Genomic DNA, 26,803 nt, shown 5'->3' on the forward strand with positions numbered 1-26,803 from the left:
GGGATTGTTTGGCAACAAGTTAAAGGTGTAGTCCGCCTCTTGCCCTATGACAGCGAGGATTGGCTCCAGCACTCCCACAACCCTTGTGAGGATAAGCGGCTCAGATAATGGATGGATGGACGTTTACCATTGAACCAAGATTATTTAATTTTGTTAAATGTCACAATAGTGACGGAGAGAAAATTTATTAAATAATTTTAGATTATTTTCTTTGAGGTTGACATACATTTCCTTAGTACAGTGGTGCCTCTACTTATGAAATTAACATTCCGGAAGTTGTTTCGTAATGCGAAACTTTCATAAGTAGAAACACATTTTACATGTAAATAGCATATTGTGGCATTTAACAAAATTAAATAATTTTGGTGATCCATCCATCCATCCATCCATCCATCCATTTTCTGAGCCGCTTATCCTAACGAGGGTCACGGGACCGGTGGAGCCTATCCCAGCTACAGTATCATCGGGCAGGGGGCGGGGTACACCCTGAAATGGTTGACAGCCGATCGCAGGACACATGGAGACAGACAACAGTCACACTCTCAATCACACTTAGGGGCATTTCAGAGTCTCCAATTCATGCATGTTTTTGGGATGTGGGAGGAAACCAGAGTGAGTGGAGAAAACCCAGGCAAGCACGGAAAGAACATGCAAACTCCAAACAGGCAGGGCGGGATTTGAACCCTGGTTCTTAGAACTGTGAGGCCAATGTTCTAACCAGGGACTCCACCGTCCACCGTGCCGCTTAATAGTCACCACAAATAAAATTTACAGCTAATGCATATGATCGGTAAAGGATGTGATAGTCAGATTTCACTCAAGGATTGATTTTTGGTCCTGGAATAGACGGCATAAAACACTGCCTGAACCACCACTATTTTTACAGTCCATTAAGATTATGAATGGTTGAAATGTCAGTCTTGTTTTTTTTTCCATAATTTTCTATTTGATTTATTCTTTTAGGCAATATTATTCATTTTTGCAATGCCTTGATTTAGTGAGGTTAGTACAAAGTCAATCCTATGAATGCAATTATACTAATAATTTCTTAAAGGGGCTTAAATGGGGTTTAACATTCTAACGGTCACTGCAACTTGGCTATTGGTGGCCGAACAGGCTTAACATCTCAAGCTGGATAATTCAATATTTAAAAAAAAAAAAGACCAAAAAAATGAAATAATGTGAATTTATAAATTACTGTATTTAAATGCATTAAGATCCCTGTAAAGAATATTAAACATAAATAATCATTGTTAGCTATTGTTGAAAAAAAAAAACGGCTGAAATATATTGTGTTGAGGTTGTAATACCTGCAGTGTGCTGAGCAGGAAATGCAGATTGGAGACACTGTGCAGCACCTGCTGTTGTTAAACAAAATGCAATAAGCACCCCCAACATACACAATGAATATTTACAGTACATCATCAATATATCATTGATTTAAAGATAAAATGCCATCCTTATTACAGATAAGGAAAATAAATGCCATGGGGTCCTGTGGGAATGAGCTACACGAAGGTTGAAGACAACTAACTCGACTGGTTTCCATGTCAACAGCGGCCCAGCTAATCAGGTTAGTGACGGGAAGTGGCTTCTTACCTCACTGTTCCTCTTGAGCAGTTGCAGCAGGTTGGCGTTTCCTCCCTGCTGATACACACACACAAACACAACGACAAATATCAGTGTGTGTGTGTATGTGTGTGTGTGGCTGTGCTGTTCTAAAATGTGATCAGGTAACACTGAAGCAACAAGTGGACCAAAAACAATCATTACAAGAAAACCAAGTGGTGTGACGATTGATTACGTAAATGCAGAGCTGCCAACCTAGATCAATTAATTTCCAGAGCAAATTGTCCAAATTTGTCTGAATTTTCACATTTTTGCTGTCAGGAACAATACTGCGGGACACTTATTACAGTATATTTTTGTCATAGGACCAACAATCTGAATTACGGGTAGAACGATTCAGTGTTCAGTGATTTCCATAACAAAACACAGATGTTCTGTAACATTTGGCAGCTCTGCATAATGTGCAATCTTTCTTTGCCCGTGATTGATGACAACCGACACAGTGCACAATATATATATATATAAACAAAACGCAGAGAAATAATCCAGTTTAAAAAAAAAATTCTTTGCACTGCATGTGCCATATAAATAATGCAATAGCACCTCTTGCCAGTTATTGATGATAACCACCTGCTTGCACAAGAGAAGTCGCACAGAACCAGGTATCTAAACAAATAATTCCAAGACAACACAATGTGTATTGCAGGCTTGATCACATACTGGTATATTGTAAGCGTTATAGTTACTGTAGCCGATCCTCTTGGCCAATAGTAATTCAATTGTTGTAAATATATTTAAAATAAATCCCAAAAATATGAATAAAATAAAAAAACACAAACAATTCCAAATTCAGTATTCAAACTCAAAATACATCTAAGGGGGACAATAAATTACACCTAGTGCTTGGTTATCCATGGGAGCATGTGCTACTTTTGGAAAACTACCATATTTTCCGGATAATAAATTGCTCTGGAGGATAAATCGCAATAGCCAAAAATGCATAATAAAGAAGGAAAAAACATACATAAGTCACACTAGAGTATAAATTGCAAACACTAAGAACAGACACTTCATTGTGAAACACAATTAAAAAGAAAAACAGGCTGTACGGTATGCTAACGCAACATATTCAGCTAACGTTACATGATGCAAAAAAAACAAACTGAGAACGTGCCTGGTATGTTAACGTTAAATATAAACAGTTATTCAGATAACTATTGCATAAAGAACACACTAACAAGTTTACCAAACCATCAGTGTCACTCCAAATCAACAAATCCAATGAAATCTTAATCCTCGGTGTCACTTCTAAACAACTCATCCAACTCCGAGGTAGACAACGCACAATTTCCTGTTCTACGTTGCTTTCGTCAGACTCATCGTCCGTTGCAATTCCAATTATTCCAGCCTTTCTGAATCCCGACAGGCAGGTTTTGGGACAATGTGCTTGCTGTGATAGAGGGGTGATTGCTTGCATGAAGCGGTAACACCAAGAAGCTCCTCTTGATATAAGTATTCATCTCCTTGGCAACTACATGGGAATGGAGACGCAAATCCACTGTTGACAAGCCTCTCCCGACAGCATGTTGTTGAAGCACCCATGTGCAATCTCCTTCCTCTAGCTGTGGCACTAGCATTTAGCCTGCGATTCGCTTTTTTTCCCCCCTTTCATTTCAGTGACAGTAACCCCTGCTTTTCACCAGTCCGTTACAAGTTTTTCGCTCACTCCAAACTTTTTTTCTGCTGGTCGATTACTGTTTTCGGCTGCATATTTTATTACTTGCACTTTGTAATCTGCGGAATATGATTTTCTCTTCAATGCCAATTTAGTTGAGTAGTCAGTTGTTTTTAACAGTTACCGCAAATTTTGAAATGATCGATCTTCAGAGGTACAGAAGTACCAGGTACAGATACACAGGCCTAGACCACCCACTTGCGGTTGTTGTGTTTAAATAATAAATAAGGGGCTCAGAAAACCGATGAATGGATATAAAAATGTGTTCATAATTTCACATATAAATTGCTCTGGAGTATAAGTCTCACCCCCGTCTAAACTATGGAAAAAAACTGTAATTTATAGTTTGAAAAATATAGTACTCTGGGACAAGAGAAATAGAAAGTTTCAAAATAATCCAGAGCAAAAAAATTAAAAAAAAAAAAAAAAAAAAATCAATCGCATGTTAGATCACCTGTGCGCTCGCAAAGTATTTGTGATATGAGAGATGGAATGGCTCATTTTGCCAACTCTTTACAATAAGCCTCATTAGGAACGATGGAAATGAGCAGCAAGCTGAGATCATCATACCTTCTTTAGAACGCTGTCGGACTCAGTCCTCCGTAGGTCTCTGGTGGCGTCCTCACTCTCGTCTCCACCTACGGGATATGAGTGAGGCAAAGACCAGTCACCAAACCTCACACTCATCTTCATGAAAAAGGCTAACATATTTCAGCAGGAACATTAAGACCAATCACTGAAGTTACATGCTCTTGAGAAATAATTTAGAACTGCTATCGGACACAAGGAACTAAACTAGAAATATTTTTTCATTTCTATTGTGCAAAGGGGCTGTTGTATACAGTAGGGCCATTCACGGCCAGAGCGGTGGTGTATGACTAATCAGAGGTATTTAGTTGTTTGTATCATGCATAATGGTGCTTGTGTATGACCCATTGGGGGCATCAAAAGTATTTTTGCTATTGTGCAAGGTGACGGCTATGAAGGACAAATTATGAGCCTGTTAATTTCTATTAGTGATGCACTGAAATGAAAATTTTTGACTGAAAACTTTTTTCTTTCGGCTTGTCCCGTTAGAGGTCGTCACAACGTGTAATCTTTTTCTATCTCAGCCTATCTCGTGCATCCTCCTCTTGAACACCCACTGCCCTCCTGTCCTCCCTCACAACATCCATTGACCTTTTCTTTGGTCTTCCTTTTGCTTTTTTGCCTGGCAGCTCCATCCTCAGCACCCTTCTACCAATATACTCACTCTCTCGCCTCTGAACATGTCCAAACTATCGAAGTCTGCTCTGTCTCACCTTATCTCCAAAAACATCCAACTTTAGCTGTCCCTCTAATGAGCCCATTTCTAATCCTATCCAACCTTTTCACACCAAGCGAGAACCTCAGCATCTTCATTTCTGCTACATCCAGTTCTGCTTCCTATGGTTTCTTTAGAGCCACCGTCTCTAATCCGTACATCATGGCCGGCCTAACCGCTGTTTTATAAACTTTGCCCTTCATCCAAGCGGAGACTCTTCTGTCACACAGAACACCAGACACCTTCCACCAACTGTTCCATCACGCTTGGACTCGTTTCTTCACTTCCTTACCACACTCACCATTGGTCTGTATTGTTGACCCCAAGTATTTGAAGTCGTCCACCCTCGCTATCTCTTCTCCCTGGAGCTTCACTTTTCCTCCTCTGCCCCTCTCATTCATGCACATATATTCTGTTTTACTTTGGCTAATCTTCATTCCTCTTCTTTCCAGTGTGTACCTCCATCTTTCTAAATGTTTCTCTGCCTGCTCCCTGCTTTCACTGCAGATCACAATATCATCTGCAAACATCATGGTCCAAGGAGCTATTTATAACCACTGAAAGAGCATTTTTTTTCTTTTTGTGATGATGACTCATCAATGACCTTATTTCTACAATGCATGGTGATTTATCATTTTATGTTGTCACCCTGGAACACACCATTTTCATTACTTTCTAGGGGTGGAAAAAGGGCAAACACAATAATTAACATTGTTGAATTAAAACTTAAAAATTAAAAGCTTAATTCACTTTAACCGATTTATTGGTACGCCATGGTGACGCAGCTGACCTCACAATTCTGTGGACCGGGGTCAAAACCCCGGCCTCACCTGTGTGAAGTTAGCATGTTCTACTCGTGCTTGGTTTTCTCTGGGCACTCCAGTTTCCTCACACATCCCAAAAACAAGCATTAATTGAAGACCCAACATTGTCCCCAAGTGTGATTATGAGTGCGACTGTTGTCTGTCTCCATGTGCCCTGCCATTGGCTGACAACCAGTTCAGGGTGTACTCTGCCGCCTCCCTGGTGACAGCTGGGATTGGCTCCAGCACTCCTGCGACCCTTGTGAGGATAAGTGGCTCAGAAAATGGATGGATGATTTATTGCTGTACCAAATAAAGTGTCCACACACAGTTCTCCACTTACTCTTACTGAGGTGCATCTGATGACTGTCAAAGCCACCAAAGGTCTCGGCCCGTCGGGGCAGGCACCCCGGGCTGGGCACTCCTCCTCCACCATCATGGACACCAGCCATGGCACCGCCCAGGCTGCTGTTCACCAGTGACTGCAGCGTCTCCACTAACGCACACACACACACATTCACACACAAATGCACACAAACACACAAAATTGATGCAGGGACGGTTAACGAATCATCCAGCTAACCAAGTTATACTAGTGGTTGCCAAGGAACAACCTGTTCTATGCACTTCATATTCAAATATGTTTACTTTGTGTGTGTATGCACTTGTGTGAACATGAGCACAAGTAGATAATCACCTTACCTCTGTCATAAGGCATGTGAGTTAAAACATGAAGTCTATTCTAAAAGTATCAAACAAGAAATTATATTTTTGTTACATTTTGAAAGTTAAGATGAATAAATATATAATCCATCCAATAAGTATTCACAGGGCTTTTGTTTTCCAACATTTTGTTATATTTTCACCTAAATCCAAAAGGGACTCAATTCATTTTGCTCATTTGCATTAAAAACTGACTTCTTTTTGCATGTTTTTCTTAAAAAAAATAACAACTAGAAAATGACAGGTATTTCCAGCCTGCGCTGAATACTTTGTCAGTGCACCTTTGGTTGTTATGACTTCACCTCGACAGGCATGAATATGTACAGTGGGGCAAAAAAGTGTTTTGTCATCCACCAATTGTGCAAGTTCTTCCACTGAAAAAGATGGGACAGGTCTGGTTTTTTTTTTTCATTATATGTATACCGCACGTATGAGGGCCAAATAGGGGAAAAAAAAACCTGAATATCAAATGATTACATTTTGATTACTCTTTCATTCATCTGTCCATTTTCAACACAGCTAACAAAACATAATGCTATGTAATTACATAATTAGAACATTATTTGTGGTACAACAGTTGCTGCAAAAAAAATTGGAAGTTGTCTGTTTTAATTCAACTTATTTCCATTTTATTATTTGAATTTTGCACTGCTAAATCAAAAATAATAGTAGTACTGTATTTGATTTGCATTCCCAAAGTAATGTAACTAATTAAATTTAATGACACTGATTACTGTTCTTAATTTTCAATGGACCATTGGATGTTTCATCTACAAAAATGAAATCAAGTCATAGGTCAATATTTTGGATCATCTACGTAGAGTTGAAGTCAGATGTTTAAATACACTGTGTGAAAACATTACATTTTTTGTCTCACTGTCTGAAGTCAAATCAGACTAAGCTGCTCCTGTTTGAGCTCAGTCAGAATGACCATGCCACAATGATGAGAGAGAGAGAATTTCTTAGAGAATTCTGTATTTTTTTTAGGTCAAAAGTTTACATACAGAAAATGTATATTGTCTATTGCCGTTTATTTTATGAAGTAATCCAGTTCCTGCTGTAGCAAAACAGCCCCACAACATGATGCCACCTCCATGCTTCAACAGATTATGTAGTGTTCTCAGGTCTACAAGCTTCCCCCTTTTTCCTGCAGATGTAACGTTGTTTATTATGGCCAAACAGCTCCACTTTAGTTTCATCAGACTACAGAACATGTCTCCAGAAGTTCAGACCTTCATTTTAGTGTCTTTTTGCAAACTGTAATTTATGAGTTTCAGCCCATTTTGATGCAGGCTTCATTTCACTGTGGATAATGACAGTTTCTCACCAGCTCAATCCAGCATCTTCATAAGGTCTTACATTTTTGTTCTGGGGTTGATTTGCACACTTTGGACCAAAACACATTAATCTGTGGAACACAGAGCTTATTCTGAGCAGTGTGATGGCTGGACATTCCCATGATGTTTATACTTCTACATACTTGTTTGAACAGATAAACGTGGCACCTTCAAGTACCTGGAAATTGCACCAAAGGATAAGACACACTTGTGGCGCTCACGATTTTTTCTCTGATTTCCTGGGCAATTTGTTTTGATTTTCTCACGATTTCAAACAAAGAAGCAGAGTGTTTGAGGTGTGGCGTTAAATACATCCCCAGGTTTGCCGTCAATCAACTCACACGTTGTCAGTTACCCAAGGAGCTTCGAAAGCCATGACCTCATCATCTGGGCTTCCTCGTGTTCTTTAAAGACATTGTACTTTTTGTCTATGTAAACTTTTGACCTCAAAGTAAATAATATAAAATTTCCAAAAATTTAATAATTTTTGTCATCCTAACTGATCTGAAATAGGTTTAGTCTGATTTGACTTAAGACAGTAAGATAAAAAATGAAATGTGTGTTTTTGCACAGCGCATGTAAACTTCTGGCTTCAACTGTATCCACATGCATCATGAGGTTTTATTTAGAAATTTTAGCTAATTTATCAAAAAAGAAAAATAATTTCATATATTACCCCGCCTTTGTTTAGTACTTTGGTTATTCACCTTCAAATGATTACATAATCTTTGCACCCCAATCTTTGATTGAATTTGCTCATTCCACTTTGCATCAACTCTGAAACTCCATTGGCTTGGATGGAGAGCATGAGTAAGGTCATTTTCAGATCTTTCCAGAGATTCCTATTGAAATTTTGTCTCAGGACACAAAAGTACATTCACATGCCAGTCGTGAAGCCACTCCTTCTTGACTGTATTCTTTCTTAGAGCCATTGCCCTTGTATAAAATTGTATGTGGAAATTTGAAAAAACAAGTAATAAGGTTGTAATAAAATGTATTAAAACTGAAAGTCTATGAATACTGTCCAGATGATGTCCCGCATGTATTTGTACATTTAAATTGTTTAACAGAGCGGATGAGGACAGAAATGTGTATTTTATCTATTTAAATGGAAATAGTGTACTTTGATGAAATGAGGCGGAACATGTGCAGAAAGAAAAAAGCCACAGTACAAAACAAGGCATCTTCAAAAGACCTCAAATTGATGTTTTTTAAGTCAACTAGAAATGTTCATTACTGCTAATTGCAATGACTACTTGCTAATAAACAAAGACATCCATGAAGGGGAACGAGTTTGTTCTGTATTTAATTCTCAGCAATGATAAGGAAACATTTTATCAGCGAGGAAGGGAGGCGACACAGCAATGCGGGTCATTAAAATGACCTCGCTGCATTTCCAGGAATACGATGTGGCATCTTTTGTCTTGTCATACTGACAAATTTTCTTTTAGGGTTACTTCTAGATGTCGTGCTTATTTCTATTGTGTAAGATGGTGTTTAGGAATCGTAACTGGTGAGAGGAGTCATTGTGTTACCCATATGACTTATTCTCCACATTGCAAGTGCACATGCGCGTGCCGTGGATGGTTTTGACTGGATTATTTATCACCACCATTTATTATGATTATGTTGTCATTCTCTTTATCAAACATGTACAAGGTTGGTGGTTCTCATGAAATACTGACAAGAAGCGCAATACCTTTATGATACATTCTGTACAAGCATGTGCCTGTGTGTGGCTCAGTGTTCCATCAAATTTTTTCCCCTCTATAGATTATATTTCGACATTTTGGCTACTTCTATTGTAAGAGGTGGCAATTGTCATAAAAACCTGGTGAAAAGTGTCATCACATTACTCTTGTGATAGTGTGTCACGTCACTGAGTGCAGTTGTGCAATTGTTTCTTAATCTATGAATTATTTATATTTGTTCTGTTTATTGGCTGACTGGTTAGAACGTCAGACTCACAGTTCTGAGGACCAGGTTTCAAATCCCGGCCTCGCCTGAGTGGAGTTTGCATGTTCTCCCCGTGCCTGCGTGGGTTTTCTCGGGACACTCCGGTTTCCTCCCACATCTCAAAAACATGCATTGATGGCAGACTAAATTAACTTAAATTGCACCTAAGTGTAATTGTGAGTGCGACTGTTGATTGTCTTTTTGTGCCCTGCAATTGGGTGGCAACCAGTTCAGGGTGTACCCTGCCTCCTGCCCGAAGACAGCTGGGATAGTATATATTTATCCAGATATTTGAATCATATGACATGCACTGCGTGACCGAGCATGCCCTGCGCTATTTTGCTTGTATGAGGATTATTGCTGCTCCTTCCATTTATTTCCATGCGGAAGGTGATGGGTAATTGTGAAAAAAAAATTGTGGAAAGTGAATCCTTCTCACAATGTCCTCCATGTACACAAGATGCATGCAGGAAGTTCTAGAATGTAAAATACATTAAAAGTCACAATAGCACTGAAGTTGGAGTATTGTCTTGTCAAAAAAAAAAAAAAAAAAAAGTCTTGTTTGCAGCTGTGTCCTTAAGGATAATGGAGTGCAATAATAATTTACGTTTAGAAGAGAAGCAGCAGAGCCTGGAAGGAATAAACATCTCTTGCATCCTATGAACCAGAAAACTCATCGACAGCATTGAAGCCTCCTCCACTTACCTTCTTGCAGGGCATCCTTCATGATGCACGCCCCTTTGGGGGGCTCGGGCCCGCCAGGTGACCTGAAGAAGTGTTCAGTCTGCTGGCAGGCCTCCTCAACAGGACCAGAGCCCTCACACATGTCCCGGAAGAGCCGAGCCTTCTCCTCCAGAAGGGATACGATCTCAGCATCCTTCTGCTTCAGCCGGTCTAAAGCAGTGAGGAAGGAAAGCGAAGATACTGAATAAGTATCCAGAGCACATTTTGGAATCATTTGTTCACCTCTCATCTCTTTGGCTTTGATCTCCAGTTGTCGCTTGTCGTCTTCTGTCTCGCTGGGAATGCCCTCGTCATCGTCCCGTTCCCTGCACCGCACAAAAACGTGTTTTGTCTTTGCCATCTTTTAAATTACTTTTTTTACATTTAGTTATGATAACTTTGTACTGGACTGAGCTTTTTAGATGATGGGAGAAAGTACAAAAAATATTTTGTACTTTAGTCATTTGAGTGCACATGGCCTCAAAAAAGTGATTAAATATAAAAGACAATCAGCTGCGTCAGACGAACCTGTGACCCGATTAGTATATTCTTTCGAGGTCCCACTGTACTGTACTGAATCCCTATTTAGGCATGGCTTTACTGCCATCATGTGGCATATTGGCACGTTTCAGAAAGAGCATCAAAAACACACAAATAGGTGCCTTTTTCAGCACATACAATAGCTGGGAATGGGTTTCACACATTAAAAACACGAATATATAATTAGTGCCGTGCAAATATATTATTGTTTTTACATTGTTTGTAGTAATTAATCATAGCATGCTAGTACAACTCTTATTTGCTGTCTTTTTTGTTGGAATCAACCAAACTCCTGGGCTGCAACATGAGGATACTTGAGAAAAAGGGAAGTTTGTCGGGGGTGGGCTGTAATTCTTCGGTATACTCACATGGACTGCATAGTGTCCTGAATAAGCTCCATCCAGGTGTTGCGCTCCTCTTTGGAGGATGCCAGGACCTCCATCATTTCTGGCTTCTCGATGCCTGCTGTGATTAGAAAAAGGCCCCGCTCCTCGTTGGCTACCTCACGCACAATCAGCTTCTGCAGCGAGATGACAGTTGAGCGCTGGTCCTACCGGGGCGGTGGGGTTGGGTTTAGACAGTGGGTGGGAGGGCCAAAGAGGAAGACGAATGACAGGAAAAGTAGATGGTGATGATGAGGCAGTGGACAGGAAATGGGTTGGTGAAGCGACAAGCAGGGGAAAGGAAAAATGACAGGAAGAATCAAATGTGAACAGGGGAATACAAGTAGATTACAGTAGGATTGGATGATAGAGGGAATAAAATGGATGGGAATAATAAAAAATGGTTAGTCATCCAGCAAAGTGGAAGAATACATTAAATACTATAAACAGCCACCATACTGAGGCAAAAAAAAGTACCAACAACAGCCTTAATCAAGTAATTAGTCAAAAAAAGGTGAGATCAGACCTCAAATACTGATACAACTTGGTAAGTCACAGATCTGTGCTAAGGAGATGGACTATGGGGCAGCATGTTTGCATTGGTTTTTCTTGTTTGCAGTATTTTGTGAAAACAAAAAATGTGTACAGTGTAAATTAAGTACAAAGGGGGGAGGGTTTTATTATTATTATTATTATTACAGTCTGCTTGCATTAGAGCCAATTGGGCCAGTGATCAAAGAAATCCACCAAGCCTAACCCGCCCCTCCCAGGACAGCAACGGTATCATCTAGGATGTCTTGAGCTACGATGGTTTGGCCTTGCTGGAGGTCTGCTAACCACTGCTCGTGTTTTGCCCAAGGCTGCACTCCAATCTGCTAACATGTTATTTGTCTTTTTAAAGGCCTCTGCTCCAAATGGCCAGGCAATTTTGGCATGATGAGTGCGGTTTCTTTGCCACCCCTCCTCTCACTCACTGTGTAGGTGCGTTCTCAGGTGTGGGGGGAAAAAAAACACTCATAGCTACGTAATACAAGGAAGCTGGCGAACATTATTTTATACATTAAAAAAAATCTATCTACTACATTCTGAATCAGTTTTATTCTTAAAGACTTTTTAAATTCACTTTTGTCTTTTCTGCATTTTTTTCAGTCTACTTATAAGACAGCTTAACCAAGTTCAGTTTTCCAGTGAGCAGGCTCACCAGCATGGCGAAGACATATTTCTGGTCCTTCTCTTGGAGGAATACCAGGACATCTGACAGAAGCAGTGCATGGACGTCTGAGAAGGAGAACATGTTGTTAATGCATTTCTCTATTCTTCCTTTTCTTTTCGGCTTGTCCTATTATTATTGAAACAAGTGCTGTCACCTTTGAGGCGTCCCTGGTGGCTCTTGAGCTGCAAACAGCCGTCGTGGACCAGGCGTCGTCGCAGCAGGTCTTCCCGGGCAAAGATCTGGCCACTCTTCATCATCATGATGGACTTGGTGTCAGTGCGGCTATGGAAGTCCTTGAGGCGCCGCCGTTTGTCGTGCTCATTCACACGGCCATCCACGCTGGCGATCACCTCCTTTACTAGGCGCAGCGCCTCAGACAGGTCTTCGTGGTCGCCATCGCTCTCTGCACCGTAAAAGAAGCAGCTGATTCATTGAGTCCCCCAAGGAATGTTTTGCATCCTCTTCTGCTTTTTTGTGTTCAGTGTATTTGACACCACCACAGGAGGGCAAAGTGTAATGGTGGGAAGGAGATGTGTTGGAAATTTTTTGTATTTCATGTATATCAAATATTAGTTCTATTGGTTCTACCTTCAACCTTTACAGACTTATTTCTTCTAGATCTCCCAATCATGCTGTTTGGAACACTTGTCCCGAGAGGCTTTATCATAATGTTGTTCTACTGGCTCCATGTATATAAAACTTGGTACAGCTGGACATAGATTTAGAATTGTTTTCCCAAAACAGACATACTAGGTACAGTACACCCATATAGCAGAATGTGGATAATTTCAACAAGCCTCTGTTTTACCACATTTTATGATGTAACAGCCTGATTCCAAAATGCAGTGGTTCCCAGCTATATCAGTATCATCTTTTGTGCACCCGCTGTATTGCAGATCTTAAATGATGAATTTTATGATCACATTGCTGCTACGTGTGTTTAAATATCCTTTATTTTAAGGATTACAATTGCTGTGCCATCACTGCTAATTTACACCTGTAAATTAGTCTAAAGGCTTCTTTATACACGCACGTGTGGCGACCGCGAAGACATCACTGTGGCTTTCCCAAGCGTAGTTTGCCTTTATGCTCCAGTGCTACCCACACATGCACTTAAGAAAATGTGCTGCAGTTCTTCTCCAAGTCAGAGGAGCCACCAAGGCTGCTATTGGCCAGAACAACACAGCATGGCGTTTCCTCAGCACATTTTGGTCATTTCCAGTAGCCGTTTTTACTTTCCTTTTCATAGCAAAGGGACTGAGCAACAACAATAGGAACTGTGAAAGAGTGTCTAACGGAACAAATGGACCTAAATGACCAGACGATATTTTTAATTATAATGCAGCAGAGCTGCTATGTGGAGCCAGGAGGAATGGTGAGTACGCCATTACGCCATGGGACCAACACGAGCCAATTATTCGGGCTGAGAGCCGTGCAGCAACTTTTTTTTTTACATGTGCCAGGCAGGCTACGCCCAAGCTACGCAGAGGAGCTGCGTGGTGCAATACGTAGGTCACTTAAAGCAATGCAGGCATTGTCGAGCGTAAAGTGGCCTTAAGGCGGTTTGCATTTTACGGTGTTTACAATATGCAAGCAAACTGTTTGTTAGACAAAATTATATGGTTTGGATAGTCCTTTGGTTAAATGGTTTGTTATTTAAAGACACAATGTTGAATTCTCTTCTGTTTTATTTTTTTTATGTGTCAGTTTATGTGAAGCTAAACAAAGTGAGATGTTTTGGCTCTTATCCAGAGAACAGAAGTAGAATAGTGAGAACAGAAACTAGGAAATGAGTTTTAAAAAGTGTGTTTTCACAAATAGCAGTAAAAAGTGTGTGTGGGAGGGATAAAACCACCGGTTGTGCAAGTTCTCCCCCTGAACAATATGAGAAAGAGGTGCAATCATCATCATAGGTATACCTCACCTATGAGAAAAAGATCTCTACAACAGTTATGTTTTGGGGCTGTTGTTGGCCAACAGAGACTTTCAACTCCATCCAAAGATTTTCTTTGGGGGTGAGATTTGGAGCCCGGTTACGACACTCCAGGACCGTGAAATGCTTGCCACCCCTTCATTGCCTGGGCGATGTGTTTGGGATCATTGTCAGCCATTTCAGACAGGCTTGGACATGTACTGGCTTAAGCAGAGGTCACGTCTGGCACTGCAGGATATGAGTGCCTGGCAGCATAGTGTGTTACTGATGGTAGGCTTTGTTAGGTTGGTCTTTTGCTATGAAATGACCATGATCTCATCTTAATTAACTCACAAACTGTGAAGACTGGGCCTGATTAAACACAATGCTATTATGTTTAATGAATGGAAACTTTTGTCTTCCATCAATGGAAGAACATTTAATTGTTCTGATTATCACTATATATTGCTCCTATACCGTAAGTGGATAAACCAGGACACATTTTTATTTGTATAATTTGTGCACCACTTGAAGGAAAATTTATATATTCCTGTGGTAAAGCTGATGACCAGTACTACGGCAGAATCGTTGGGAATACCAGCTTTGGATGCTCAGTTTGCTGAAGTTTCGCCAGTCATGGCATTTGTCTGACCTGTGGTGTGCTGCAGGATCCTCTGAATCAGCACTGGGTACTTTGTTATCCTCTGGGTTACCAGCAGGATACATTCTGGGATGCCGAGACGCCGAACAATGCTGCTGCTCATCTTTTTCTATTGGAAGACAAAAACCAAAACCTTCAAACTTTTTTGCAAGATTTCATTCAGGAGCACCACTAAGAAAAAAATAAGACCCAAAACAACATTTTTAGCCATGTATACAAATTCTGAGTGGACATGTCTATTGTCTAATGACCCTTGCCAGAAGCTTAAACAGAAAGTTTGCCAATTTGGCTTGGAGCAGCCATTTGGGATGAATTCTATGGCTTGTACTTCTACAAACTGCCAAGGGAGAAAGAGTAAAATGGACATACTTTGATGTAGGCCTTGAAGCGCTTGTCTTTGGTCAGATGATCCTTGTACAGATTTACAGCATCATTGTGGCGACTACAGAATCTCCCGTAGATCCTCTTCATGCTCTCACTGTTACATCCCGAGAACTGGACAAGGATTGGGTTCAAACTTATTTAAAAGTACTTACTTAAAATACTGTAGAGACATGGGTAACAAACTGTTGACAAGCATAGGCAGAATAGCCAAACACAATTTTTAAAAATGAACTTCAGTATACAACAGAGGGAAAAAAGTATGTAAGTAATAATAATTAGACTTTCTCTAACTTAATATTTTTTGACATCTTCTAACTTAAAAGCATTTATATTTTCTGGTAACGTTACTATTATTTGAACTTGCTGTTCTTTTAACATTTTTCATCTTCATAACGCTCACTTTTCTTAACTTCACACGTTAACTATTTTTCAAAACACATTTCCACATTTTTTTAAGACTTATTGCAACATTGTCACTTTAGGTTTAACATTTGCTTTTGTAACTGTGGGGTGTTTTTCCAAATTGATGTGACATTTCTCATGACTGATCTCTGAGACTATCTCTTGATTAATTTGGGGGTTTTCGTCTGGCTACCTTCCCATTTTTCATTTCGGTTTACACAGTCAACTTAAACAGTAATGAAACGGCAAGTTTTATACTGAAGACATTTGGTTTCAGATCAAAAGACAAATATGAAACAAAAGTTCAAAATTCCTTTCATCTCATATTTACATCTAGATATGTTAAACAAATCAGAACAGAGGAGCTATGAAATGCGCTTAATACATTTGCTTTGTTTTGTTTGGCTTTGACCACTGTGAGCAACATCAGACGTGTGCACTGTGGCCAACTTACATGGGCGATTAAAAGATTCAGATTATAGCATTTACATTCCCATTAAAACACTTGTGAACAATTTTATTCATCTTTTTGCAAACTTACAATGAAAATGTCAACACTCTTATGCTCTTAACTATACAAAAAATACAGGGTGTTCCAAAAAATGTATACACATATGAGTTTCTTTCGACTTGTCCCGTTAGGGGTCGCCACAGCGTGACATCTCAGATGAACGCTAATATTGTTCGGCACAGTTTTTCTTTTTTTTTTTTTATGCTGGATACCGTTCCCAACGCAACCCCTCTTGGGGAGTAGAGGCTCCAGTGAGATACGAACTCACAACCCATGGATTACCAAACCAATACTCTAACCACTGAGCTATGGGACCTCAAAAAATGTATACACTGTAAATAACAATATTTGTAAATTCTGTTACATGTTAAAAAATACTCAAATTATAATAAACATCAAGTTTACAATTATTTAAAGTGTGGATACATTTTTTGGGACAGCCTGCACACTAACCAAACCATGCCAACTATGAACTATAAATTTGAAAGGCTCCTTCCAACTTTTTTTTTAAATTTATGTTTAATAAATCACAATGATATCTCCATCTGTTTCTCTTGGTGTAAAACTGTTCTGCTGTTCTGGAAGGCAAGTTTGTTGGCATATGAACAACAGCGCCTATGACACGTCGTACATATTTGAGGAGATCTGTACCTCTCACCTGGCTGAGGAGGATATCCCCTATCCGGTGGACAATGATACCCTGCTCTGAGTGCCCGTCCTCTTGTTGGCACTCACGCTTCCTCTCCAGCAAACGCAGGAGAAGTTGTGTGTGGAGCTCCAGAAGCTCATCCAAGGCAGGGAAGAGCCGCTCCAGGGTCTGCGGTTCCAGCTGCAACTCCTTCTGCAGGCCCTTGCTGTAAACCTCTGACATAATGCGCAGCGTGCGGATGTGGTGCATCTCGGTCTGCATCAGCTCTACGGTAAAATAAGAGTTTATAATGTTTAGGACTATTCAAGAATTCCCTAAAATCAAAAAGATGCTTCATGTTGAGAACCGAAGAACAGTTATAAGAACACAAATTACTAAATTAATGTCGGCTTCTCTTGGACATCATTAGAGCCTTGGTTTACAAATGACCGAGTGGACAAATAATTTGATTTGCCAACTAAATTCTCCAACAAAAATGATGTAATTTCCTGCACCATTCTCCAGTCACTAACAGTCTTGCTACATCTGCAGAAGGCTCAGATGGACATTTTGTCATGCCCCACAAACATATATGGTTCTGTGCTTCACACGTCAAGTATCCTCGTTTTATTCTAAATTAGCCGTCAGGATCGTGATTCAAGCTAATAATGCTAACATAAAAGCAGGAACAGGAATATTGTACAATTTCGTGTTAATGAAGAGGTATTGTTGTAAAACAGGTAAACAAGAGTATGTGCACGTAGTAGTTTCATCATTCATATAATCATTCAAATATGAGGAGGTGGGATGTACCGACCATAAATGACGTCCTGCCTTTTGACCAGGTTGCGGTCCAGCTGCTGCAGGTACTGCTGCTCCACGCCTAAACTCCATGAGTCGGCCTCCATCTCCTTAGCCTCCCCTTCAAACTCGCCCAACAGCTGGCTGTCCATCATCTCTGTCCCTATGAGAGGCATGTGAAAAACCTATGATTTACCCATTTCTTTTTTCCCCCAGTTTTCTTTATTATCCCTTATAAAAGCATCTTTATGTGTTTCCATTTATTTACATGGTTGCGAAGGTGTGTAATGACCTTCGTCAGTGAGTGACTCCATGGACTCTGTGACCTGATTGGTCCTGTTGAGCGAGTCGGTGGACTGAGAAAGATAGCGCAGGCCCTTGATGGGGATCTCGTCAAACACAGGACTGCACACATGCACGCACCCACACCCGGACATGTAAATGTATGTATATAACAGATGCAGTCAATTCAGAAATGTTAATGGTGACTAACCCAGCAATATTGCTAATGGAAAGACTTTTTGACAGGTTGGTGCCATGGAAAGGCATGAGGCTGGTGTGGCGGCGTGACAGTGGCATCGCCAGGTATGAGTGGTCCTCCGGGGACAAAATGGCTGACCAAGGACGTTCTCTCATTCCAGACGCTGCACAGGGAGAGACGCAAACAGTTTACAGTTAGTGGCAAACACCACAAAGGATCTAGAAGAAATCCAAAAGGAACTTCACTTGGGTTTTCGCATTAAAAGCCTAGGGAGTGCGTCCTCTAATGCATATCTCAAAGATTATAACCTGGTGTCCTTCTGAGAGGGTCATAAATTAAATCAGATTGTCGGTTACCATTGAGGACCTTTTTTTCTGCTTTACAACACCTACAAAAATATTAAAGGACAAAATAATTATTTAATTCTTTTTTGTGATAAACCCCCCAGATGGAAGACTGGTTAGCACATCTGGCTTTGGTTTTCTCCAGCCACTTTACTCATGAATTGTAACAGAAAATGTTGGGATGGAAAACGCCCAATAAAGTACAAAATTATTCATTCAATAATTTTCCGAACCACGCATCCTCACGAGGTTTGTGGGCAAGCTGCAGCCCATCCCACCTATTTTTGGGCGAGAGGCGGGGAACATCCTGAACTGGTCGCCAGCCATTCACTGGGTACATAGAAATAAACAACCATTCCCACTCACATTCACTCTTACATGCAATTTAGAGTATTCAATCAACCTACATTTTATGTATTTGGAGAAAACCGGAGAACCCAGAAATGAAAACACCCAGGCTTGGGGAGAACAAGCAAACTTCACACAGGCAGGGCTGGGTTATGAACCCTGTTCCTCAGAACTGAGAGGCAAATGTTCTAACCAGTCGGTCACTGTGCTGCTCTGTCAAAAATTATAACAAGTAAATGTAAAAATCTTTAAAATGTTCGAAAAATGTTAAAATACATCCAAAACTACTTCGTTGGTGCATAAAGATAGATAGATTTTGAGCTCCAACTGTACACTATTTTCTGTCCATTAAATGCAAAGTTAGATTAGTTAAAACGAGGTTTCACTGTAAATACATGTATACTATGGCAAATATTAAAAAAAATTAAAATTTCTAGAATGAGAAAAAAGTAAAAGTACAAAGGTCAAAAGAATTTTACATAATTCATACTGTAAAATATAATATTTCACAAATTCAAGGATTGTTTTTTCTTTATCCTTGTTGGAGGAACCAAGCCTGATCTATCTTATCCACAGTTCTACCTGGTTATTCAATCATTTATTTTGTTCTTACAAAAAACATTTTTTTCCTAAATGCAATTATAATGTGCATCAATTAGCAGTAACTTTACATTATTTTCTGTCAGGCCTGGTTCCTATACCCCATGAACAGTAATATACAAAATTAAATTAAAAAGTGATTTAAAAAAAATTCAAAAACATTAATATTTTAAAAATTATAGGAAGGATTTTTGGAAAGGCTAAAAATAAATGGCAGAAATATATTTAACACCATTCTAAATTTAAATCAAGTAAAAATGAACGAAAAATAAAAGTAGACTTGCATGAAAATTCCTGAAAATACAAATGCAAGCACTAGGGGGTTCAGGGGGATGCCCCCCGCGAAATTTTTGAAAAAAATGGATGGCTGTGGTGCATTCTGCTGATATCTGTGAACTAAATTCAGACAAAAATTGGAAGTAAAAAGTAAAAAGTCCTGACCTAAAAAAAATAAATTGGGAGAAGTTCCCCAAGCCCAATTTGTTTGCCCCCCCCCCCCCCCTATCACTGGATAGCAAAAAAAAAATCACATTTGTCATTAAAACATGCCATCTTATCTCAAGACTAATGAATTAAGTGAACTATTCAGTAAAAAGACATTTAAAATTGTCCTTTTCCCCACATTATACATATAATAGTATAGATATAGAACATACGTGAAAAGATATCCTAGATTTTCTACACCGTACAGCAACATTTGAAAAATGTACGGGTTTGGTCAGTCATGCTATCAGATAAAGTTGCGGGTGTGATTAGGGATGGCCTTAAAATACCTTCCTGGATTAATATAACAGCTGTAAATTAAAAATAAAATACAAAAATACATAGCTAAAATAGAAAACAAAAATTTCAAACTCAGAAATGATCATTTCCAATTTCAACTGATATTAGTAGAACACGCTATAAAACGGTATTGAAAATTTTTCATCAACAAAAACTCTTGATCTGACAAACTTTATCTGGAGAAAAGTTAAATGCACTGGCCTGTCAAGGAATAAACACGAACGGTCTATAGTCGCAATGTTTTGAAGATGCTGAAAGTTTAGTTCAACATAATCTGCGTTAGTGACAACAAGTTTAGTGATACATTGTAACAAACATTCCTGTCGGCAATCGTGACGTATTGTTGGGGGGGAGGGGGTGGTTCACGCACCACGGGACTGCCGTAAATAGGCCGGCTTGCTAGAATGCGGCTTTATGTGCACGCGCTCGACGTATTGGCCACACCTGAATCAAGCGACAAGGTGAATGATAGTCTAGCGTTGTTTTTTGTTTTTTTTTTTACGGTGTCACACTGCCTCGCGATCGACGCAATGAGCACACCTGGTGAAACTGAATTTCCTTTGACATGGCTCATGATGTTGATGACTCTCGACGTAAATCCGCTCGCATTACGTGAAGCAGTTCTGAACATGCGCTTTCGTACATGTTCAGTACGGTTAATTTGCATTTCCTTTTTCCTGGTGAATACCGGTTGTTTTGGAACAGGCTTGTTTAGTTAACAACGTTCATGAAATAAACACATAAATTAATATGAAAACCACACAAAATAAGCAACGTCTTGAGAGAATACGAGGGGAGGGGAGTTACTGTTACTAGTGTTCGTGGCTCAACATGGCTTCGCTCGTGAAAGCAAAACAACGAACTCAAACGCATGTTCATTCAATGTTGACAACTAATATCCTGATTAATTTTAGGCAATTTTCCAGAGCAATTTTCATAAAAATTTAAAAAACTGGAATTCCGGGAAAATCCGGAGGACTTTCATCACTGAAAAAAAAAATAATGCTACCCCTAGTTTTGGGGTGGCTACATGCACTGAAACATGTCATTTCTATGACTTCTGGTCAATTGACATCTCTTTCACATGTTGGCATTTGACAATGGGAGTGTATCTAAATGTAATTGTGATTACATTACTGCACATTTTAAGCTGTGTTTGATGGTCACAACTCACATTTGTTCCTCATGGTGACGCTGGGGAACGAGCTGGAATCTAGGACCGTGCTAGACTGCTGCCTGGGCAACTGGTGAGTGTAACAGCAAGAGAGGGAGTGAGAGAGACAGCGGGAGGGAGTGAGAGAGAGAGAGAGAGAGAGAGAGAGAGAGAGAGAGAGAGAGAGAGAGAGAGAGAGAGAGAGAGAGAGAGAGAGAGCGAGAGAAGTATCAGTACTGGCCCATGTGAAACCTCGTTAATGCATCAGTGGAGTTTTTTTTTTTTTTACCTTCATCGTCACCTTAGTGCAAACGACCAGGCCGTCCCTGCAGCTCTTGTGCACACAGGCATTGCAGTCTGGAAAAAAAAAAAGTGGGAGAATGGCGGGTGAAAAAAAGGTGTGGTAGCTGGAAAACTGGCCTGCTAATGAAAAGCAGATTGCAGCATGTGATGCAACACAGGAGTAATACCGGGGGTGGGGAAAAATTTAACATGGCTGACAAACACATTAGCCTTTGCTATTCATGGGAAAGTTTCTTAGTCACAGGAAGATTGCCAAAGTAGGATTTGGTCGGGAGTTTGGAGGACAAACATTCTCTTGTTTCCTATGGAGACTCATACATCATCTCTTCTTCTACCACTACTACTGAAAAGTATTAAAAAGGTGGTCTCAGAGAGCACTGACTGTAAACAACAATAACAAAATTCCTCCCTTCTAGTTCAGGAGCTAGAGACACCCTTCATACTGCCTACAAAAGCTGACATTTGATGAGGTGGGACAAAGTTGCACTGACATTCCTGTCATAAAATGACAAGGACAACAACATTAAATAATTATTAACTGTTGATTTAGCATGTCATTAATTCTGCAATCGGTTAAGTTCCCCCTGTAAATCTATGTACATTGTTACTGAAATAATTATGACAACAGTAAAAGACATTTTCTTTTCAGCTTGTCATGTTACGAGTCGCTACATCGCATCACCGTTTTCCATGTAAGCCTATCTCCTGCATCCTCCTCTCAAACACCAACTGGCCTCATGTATTCCCTCATGACATCCATCAAGCTTCTCTTTGGTCCTCATCGAGTTCTCTTGCCTAGCGCCTCCATCCTCATCATTCTTCTAACAATAGACTCACTCTCTCCTCTGGACGTCTCCAAATAATGTAAGTCTGCTCTCTCAAACTTTGTCTCCAAAACATCTAACTTTTGCTGTCTCTCTGATGTGCTCATTTTGAATGTTATGCAATCTGGTCAATCTTACAGCAAGCTTCATCATCTTCCTCCTCCACCACCTCCAGCTCTCTTTCTTGTTGTGTGATAAATGCCACTGTCTCAAATCCATACATCATGCCTCGACTGACCACTGTGGTCTTAAACATTAGAATTCATCCTTGCAGAGATTCATCTGTCAAGTAACATAACAGTCCATAATTTTTGCAAAGTCTACCACAATGTGTCCTTCCAAGTTTGTTTCCTGGATGCCGTACTGACCCATTACTTCTTCATCATCCCTGTTTCTTTCACCAACATTTCCACTTCAATCCACGCCAATTGTGACTCTCTCTCTCTCTCGCTCTCTCTGTCTGTGATGCTCATAACTACTTTCTCGACCTCCTTTTGCAATATCTGTTTCAACTTTAGGTTACATCTTGTTTGAGGGCATAGCAAGTAATCACACTATACATAACACTCAGAAGATTCAGCTCGATTTGATATTCTTCACCTCAACGACATTCTTAACTAACAATTCATTTCGAATAATGCCTACTTCATTTCTCTTCTATCATCTACACAATGGCCATTGTGAAATAATTTGAACCCTGCCCATAAACTTAAGGCCTTACTCCCTTTCCACCTGCATTCCTGGACACCAAATATACAGTGCCTTGTGAAAGTAGTTGGCCCCCTTGAACTTTTTCTACCTTTCGCCATATTTCAGGCTTTAAATATGAAGATATAAAATGTTCATTTTTTTGTCAAGAATCAACAAGTGGCACACAATCATGAAGTGGAACTAAATTTATTGGATATTTTATACTTTTTTAACAAATAAAAAATTGAAAAGTGGGGGATGCAATATTATTCGGCCCCTTTCAGTGCAGCAAACTCACTCCAGAAGTTCGGTGAGGATCTCTGAATGATCCAATGTTGACTGACGATGATAAATAGAATCCACCTGTGTGTAATCAAGTCTCCGTGTAAATGCACCTGCTCTGTGGTAGTCTCAGGGTTCTGTTTAAAGTGGGACTGTCATCCCTATAAACATTCTAAAATAGATATTGTAATGAAAAATACATAACAGCATTCACTTAAATGTCTATACGAAAAAATAAATGTGAGCGGATCGTGCATCATCCATGCGCAAAGTTGCGCAATTGAGTGTTCCTCGACATCCAAGTAGTCGTCATATTGGTCGGGTCCTCTGTCCTTGACGTCATCGTCACTTCCGCCGTTGAAAACGCGCAGTGCATGCTACTATGGAAGCCGAACAACAGAGAGATTCGCATTTTTCCGACGCCCCTTCTGACACCGAAGCTCTTTTCGAAAAGGACAACACCACACAACCGAGTGAAGTTACCGGGGCAATATTACACTATTGTTTCGAGCCATATTCAGATGATATGCGATCACAGCCAAACCGGATCCCCATCCGATCCACTTCCGTGGCGGAGATGAGCCATCGCGGCTCATCGCAGCCGGCCGGTGTGGCTTATGACAGAGCCGAGCGGTGCTGCTTTAGGGGGGGTGCTCACAGATGCCACAGTACTGAGCAACACAGTCGAGCCGGGGCGCTTTATCCAGTTCTTCAGAGGCGCCGCCGTCATCGCAAAGCCCGACGCACAGGGTTTGCAGAAGCTGTGACCTCAGCCGGTGTGGCTGATTTTCTGCGCCGTGGTGGCATATAAGGAGGAGGTGGAGCCGAGCCATGCTGCTTTTAGGGGTATGTTCAAACCCGCCGTAGTACACGATGAAAACTATCGAGACGAGGCTGAGTGAGACATTGTTGGCTGGGGGACGTGCACATCGATGACGTTTCATAAGCGGATCTTTTATTACGTTATGAGAGAGACCGATAACGTGGTCCGCCCCAAACTATTATTTTTTTTTAGTAGCTGTATACACCCCTACCTGTTATTTGGAACCCACGGAGCTCTCGTCCTCTGCACCCTTGCAATCCATTTTTCACAACAAACAGCGGCTCTTTCAAACTTATGAAGGGTAATTCCATTCTCCCAAGTGTTCAAGCAATGTCCAGCAATGCAATGAGCCGGAAATATAACTAACACGGAGGAACAACGAGCTACCTTCCCGGAGGTAAAACTAATGGAAACAAACGAGTCCACTACGGGGCGCCACTGTCCTTTATGTCACTTCCTGCTTCTTCTTGGAAAAAAAATCCCTGAGAGGATTTTCATAGCGGGAGTTACAAAATGCTGTATGTCAAAATCATGTTTTTGGGTGAAAAAAACACATGGGACCATATTGGCTGTGGATTTTTCATTAATAATATACCAAAAATCATCCATTTCATGACAGGCCCACTTTAAAGTGCAGAGAGCATCATGAAGACCAAGGAACACACCAGGCAGGTCCGAGATACTGTTGTGGAGAAGTTTAAAGCCGGATTTGCATACAAAAATATTTCCCAAGCTTTAAACATGTCAAGGAGCCCTGTGCAAGCATTCCTATTGAAATGGAAGGAGTATCAGACCAAAGAAAATCTACCAAGACCCGGCCATCACTCTAAACTTTCACCTCAAACAAGGAGATGACTGATCAGAGATGCAGCCAAGAGGCTCTTGATCACTCTGGATGAACCGCAGAGATCTACAACTGAGGTGGGTGAGTCTGTCCAGAAATCAACAATCAGTCGTACACTCCACAAATCTGGCCTTTATGGAAGAGTGGCAAGAAGAAAGCCATTTCTCAAAGATATCCATAAAAGGTCTCGTTTAAAGTTTGCCACAAGCCACTTGAGAGACACAACAAACATGTAGAAGGACGTGCTCTGGTCAGATGAAAGCAGAATCGAACTTTTTGGCCGCAATACAACACGATATGTTCGGCATAAAAGCAACACAGCTCATCACCCCGAACACACCATCCCCACTGTCAAACACGGTGGTAGCAGCCTCATGGTTTGGCCTGCTTTTCTGCAGCTGGGACAGGGAAGATTGATGGAGCCAAATACAGGACCAATCTGGAAGAAAATCTGTTTGAGTCTGCAAAAACCTGAGATTGGGATGGAGATTTATCTTACAACAGGACAATAATCCAAAACATAAAGCCAAATCTACAATGGAATGGTTCACAAATAGACGTAGCCAGGTGTTGTTGGAATGGCCAAGTCAAAGTCCAGACCTGAATCCAAAAGTTCAAAGGGGCCGAAAACTTTCACAAGGCACTATATTTTATACACACACACACACACACACACACACACACACACACACACACACACACACACACACACACACACACACACACCTTTCTCCTAAACATCATGTCCACCAACTCCCGAGATTTTCCCATCATAGTCTGAACATTCAAAGGTGCCACATTAGATTTCAGTTTCTGTGCTTTCCTCTTTTCTTTCTGACTAAAAGAAAAAAAAAAGCTTTCCACTTCCCCTTCGTCTTTGACTCACAGTAGTTGAATTTCCATCGGCGCCCTGCAGGTTAACAGTGCTGGGGGTGGACGTTTTTGAACCAGTTCACGACTGAGAATTTTCAATTCTTCTCATATCTGTTTCCAAATTGTCTTGCACAACTTGACATATACAGAACAATTTTGTTGATAATGTAATGCTGATAACGTTTTTTCATTCAGTTGAGAGTAGATTTGCAGGGGTCTGCACCTATAGCTATCTATAGCTCTATCTATTTTTATGCAATAGTCTGCACAAATAGGGGTTGACCGCATCATGCATGTTTTAGTTTTCATTTGTGTGTGTTTTTTTTCTCACATTTTACTATGCTAATTTTATCTCTGTATTTTATCTTAGTTGTATTTTTTGTATTGTATTTTATTTGTATTAATGTATAATTCAGTTTTCAACTGCTACTTTTAATAACATGTTATACTATTAAAATTTTTCTAGTACTTTCATTTGGAAAAATAATTTTATTTAGTTTACACAGCATTTCAGATTTATTTTCTGATATTCTGTCTCTCATTTTTGTCAAAAACCTACCATTGAAATTGCTCATGTCTTTGCATGGTTAGCACATCTGACAACCACCTCTCTGAGATTGGAGGTTCAAATAGGGCCTCCCCCTCCCCGCCGCATCCCCGCACAGGTTTTCTCTGGGTACTCCGGTTTCCTTCCACATTCCATAAGCATGTATGGTACATTGTAATTTTTGTATTTTGGGATTTTATTTTAATTTTGGTTTGCATTGGATTTTTTTTTGGGGGGTGCTATTTTTAAGGCACTGTTTCTTTTTATTTGATTTTTACAGGTTTTGTATTTTTTTTTTAACCTCAAAGATTATGCAACACTGTC

General features: G+C 40.2%; 1 protein-coding gene across 9 annotated transcripts in view; it reads right to left on the bottom strand.

Annotated features, from left to right (window-relative positions):
* The window catches only part of LOC133498208 (A-kinase anchor protein 13), a 150,710-nt gene that overhangs the window by 8,366 nt on the left and 115,541 nt on the right, over positions 1 to 26,803 (bottom strand). For 4 of the 9 annotated variants that reach the window (XM_061814771.1, XM_061814766.1, XM_061814763.1 and 1 more), the window contains 17 exons: positions 21,583 to 21,650; positions 21,315 to 21,384; positions 18,078 to 18,228; positions 17,853 to 17,989; positions 17,601 to 17,747; positions 16,814 to 17,070; positions 15,228 to 15,353; positions 14,850 to 14,967; positions 12,440 to 12,688; positions 12,274 to 12,350; positions 11,058 to 11,239; positions 10,393 to 10,475; positions 10,132 to 10,320; positions 5,754 to 5,906; positions 3,875 to 3,942; positions 1,600 to 1,647; positions 1,311 to 1,361 (listed from right to left, as the gene is read on the bottom strand). In XM_061814771.1, the coding sequence (XP_061670755.1) occupies positions 1,311 to 1,361; positions 1,600 to 1,647; positions 3,875 to 3,942; positions 5,754 to 5,906; positions 10,132 to 10,320; positions 10,393 to 10,475; positions 11,058 to 11,239; positions 12,274 to 12,350; positions 12,440 to 12,688; positions 14,850 to 14,967; positions 15,228 to 15,353; positions 16,814 to 17,070; positions 17,601 to 17,747; positions 17,853 to 17,989; positions 18,078 to 18,228; positions 21,315 to 21,384; positions 21,583 to 21,650 (2,174 nt within the window). The remainder of the gene's footprint in view (positions 1 to 1,310; positions 1,362 to 1,599; positions 1,648 to 3,874; positions 3,943 to 5,753; positions 5,907 to 10,131; positions 10,321 to 10,392; positions 10,476 to 11,057; positions 11,240 to 12,273; positions 12,351 to 12,439; positions 12,689 to 14,849; positions 14,968 to 15,227; positions 15,354 to 16,813; positions 17,071 to 17,600; positions 17,748 to 17,852; positions 17,990 to 18,077; positions 18,229 to 21,314; positions 21,385 to 21,582; positions 21,651 to 26,803) is intronic. The other 5 variants (XM_061814770.1, XM_061814769.1, XM_061814768.1 and 2 more) reach the window with 5 other exon arrangements.

The sequence above is a fragment of the Syngnathoides biaculeatus genome, chromosome 3 (assembly GCF_019802595.1).
Source record: "Syngnathoides biaculeatus isolate LvHL_M chromosome 3, ASM1980259v1, whole genome shotgun sequence".
NCBI classification, from domain to species: Eukaryota; Metazoa; Chordata; class Actinopteri; order Syngnathiformes; family Syngnathidae; genus Syngnathoides; species Syngnathoides biaculeatus.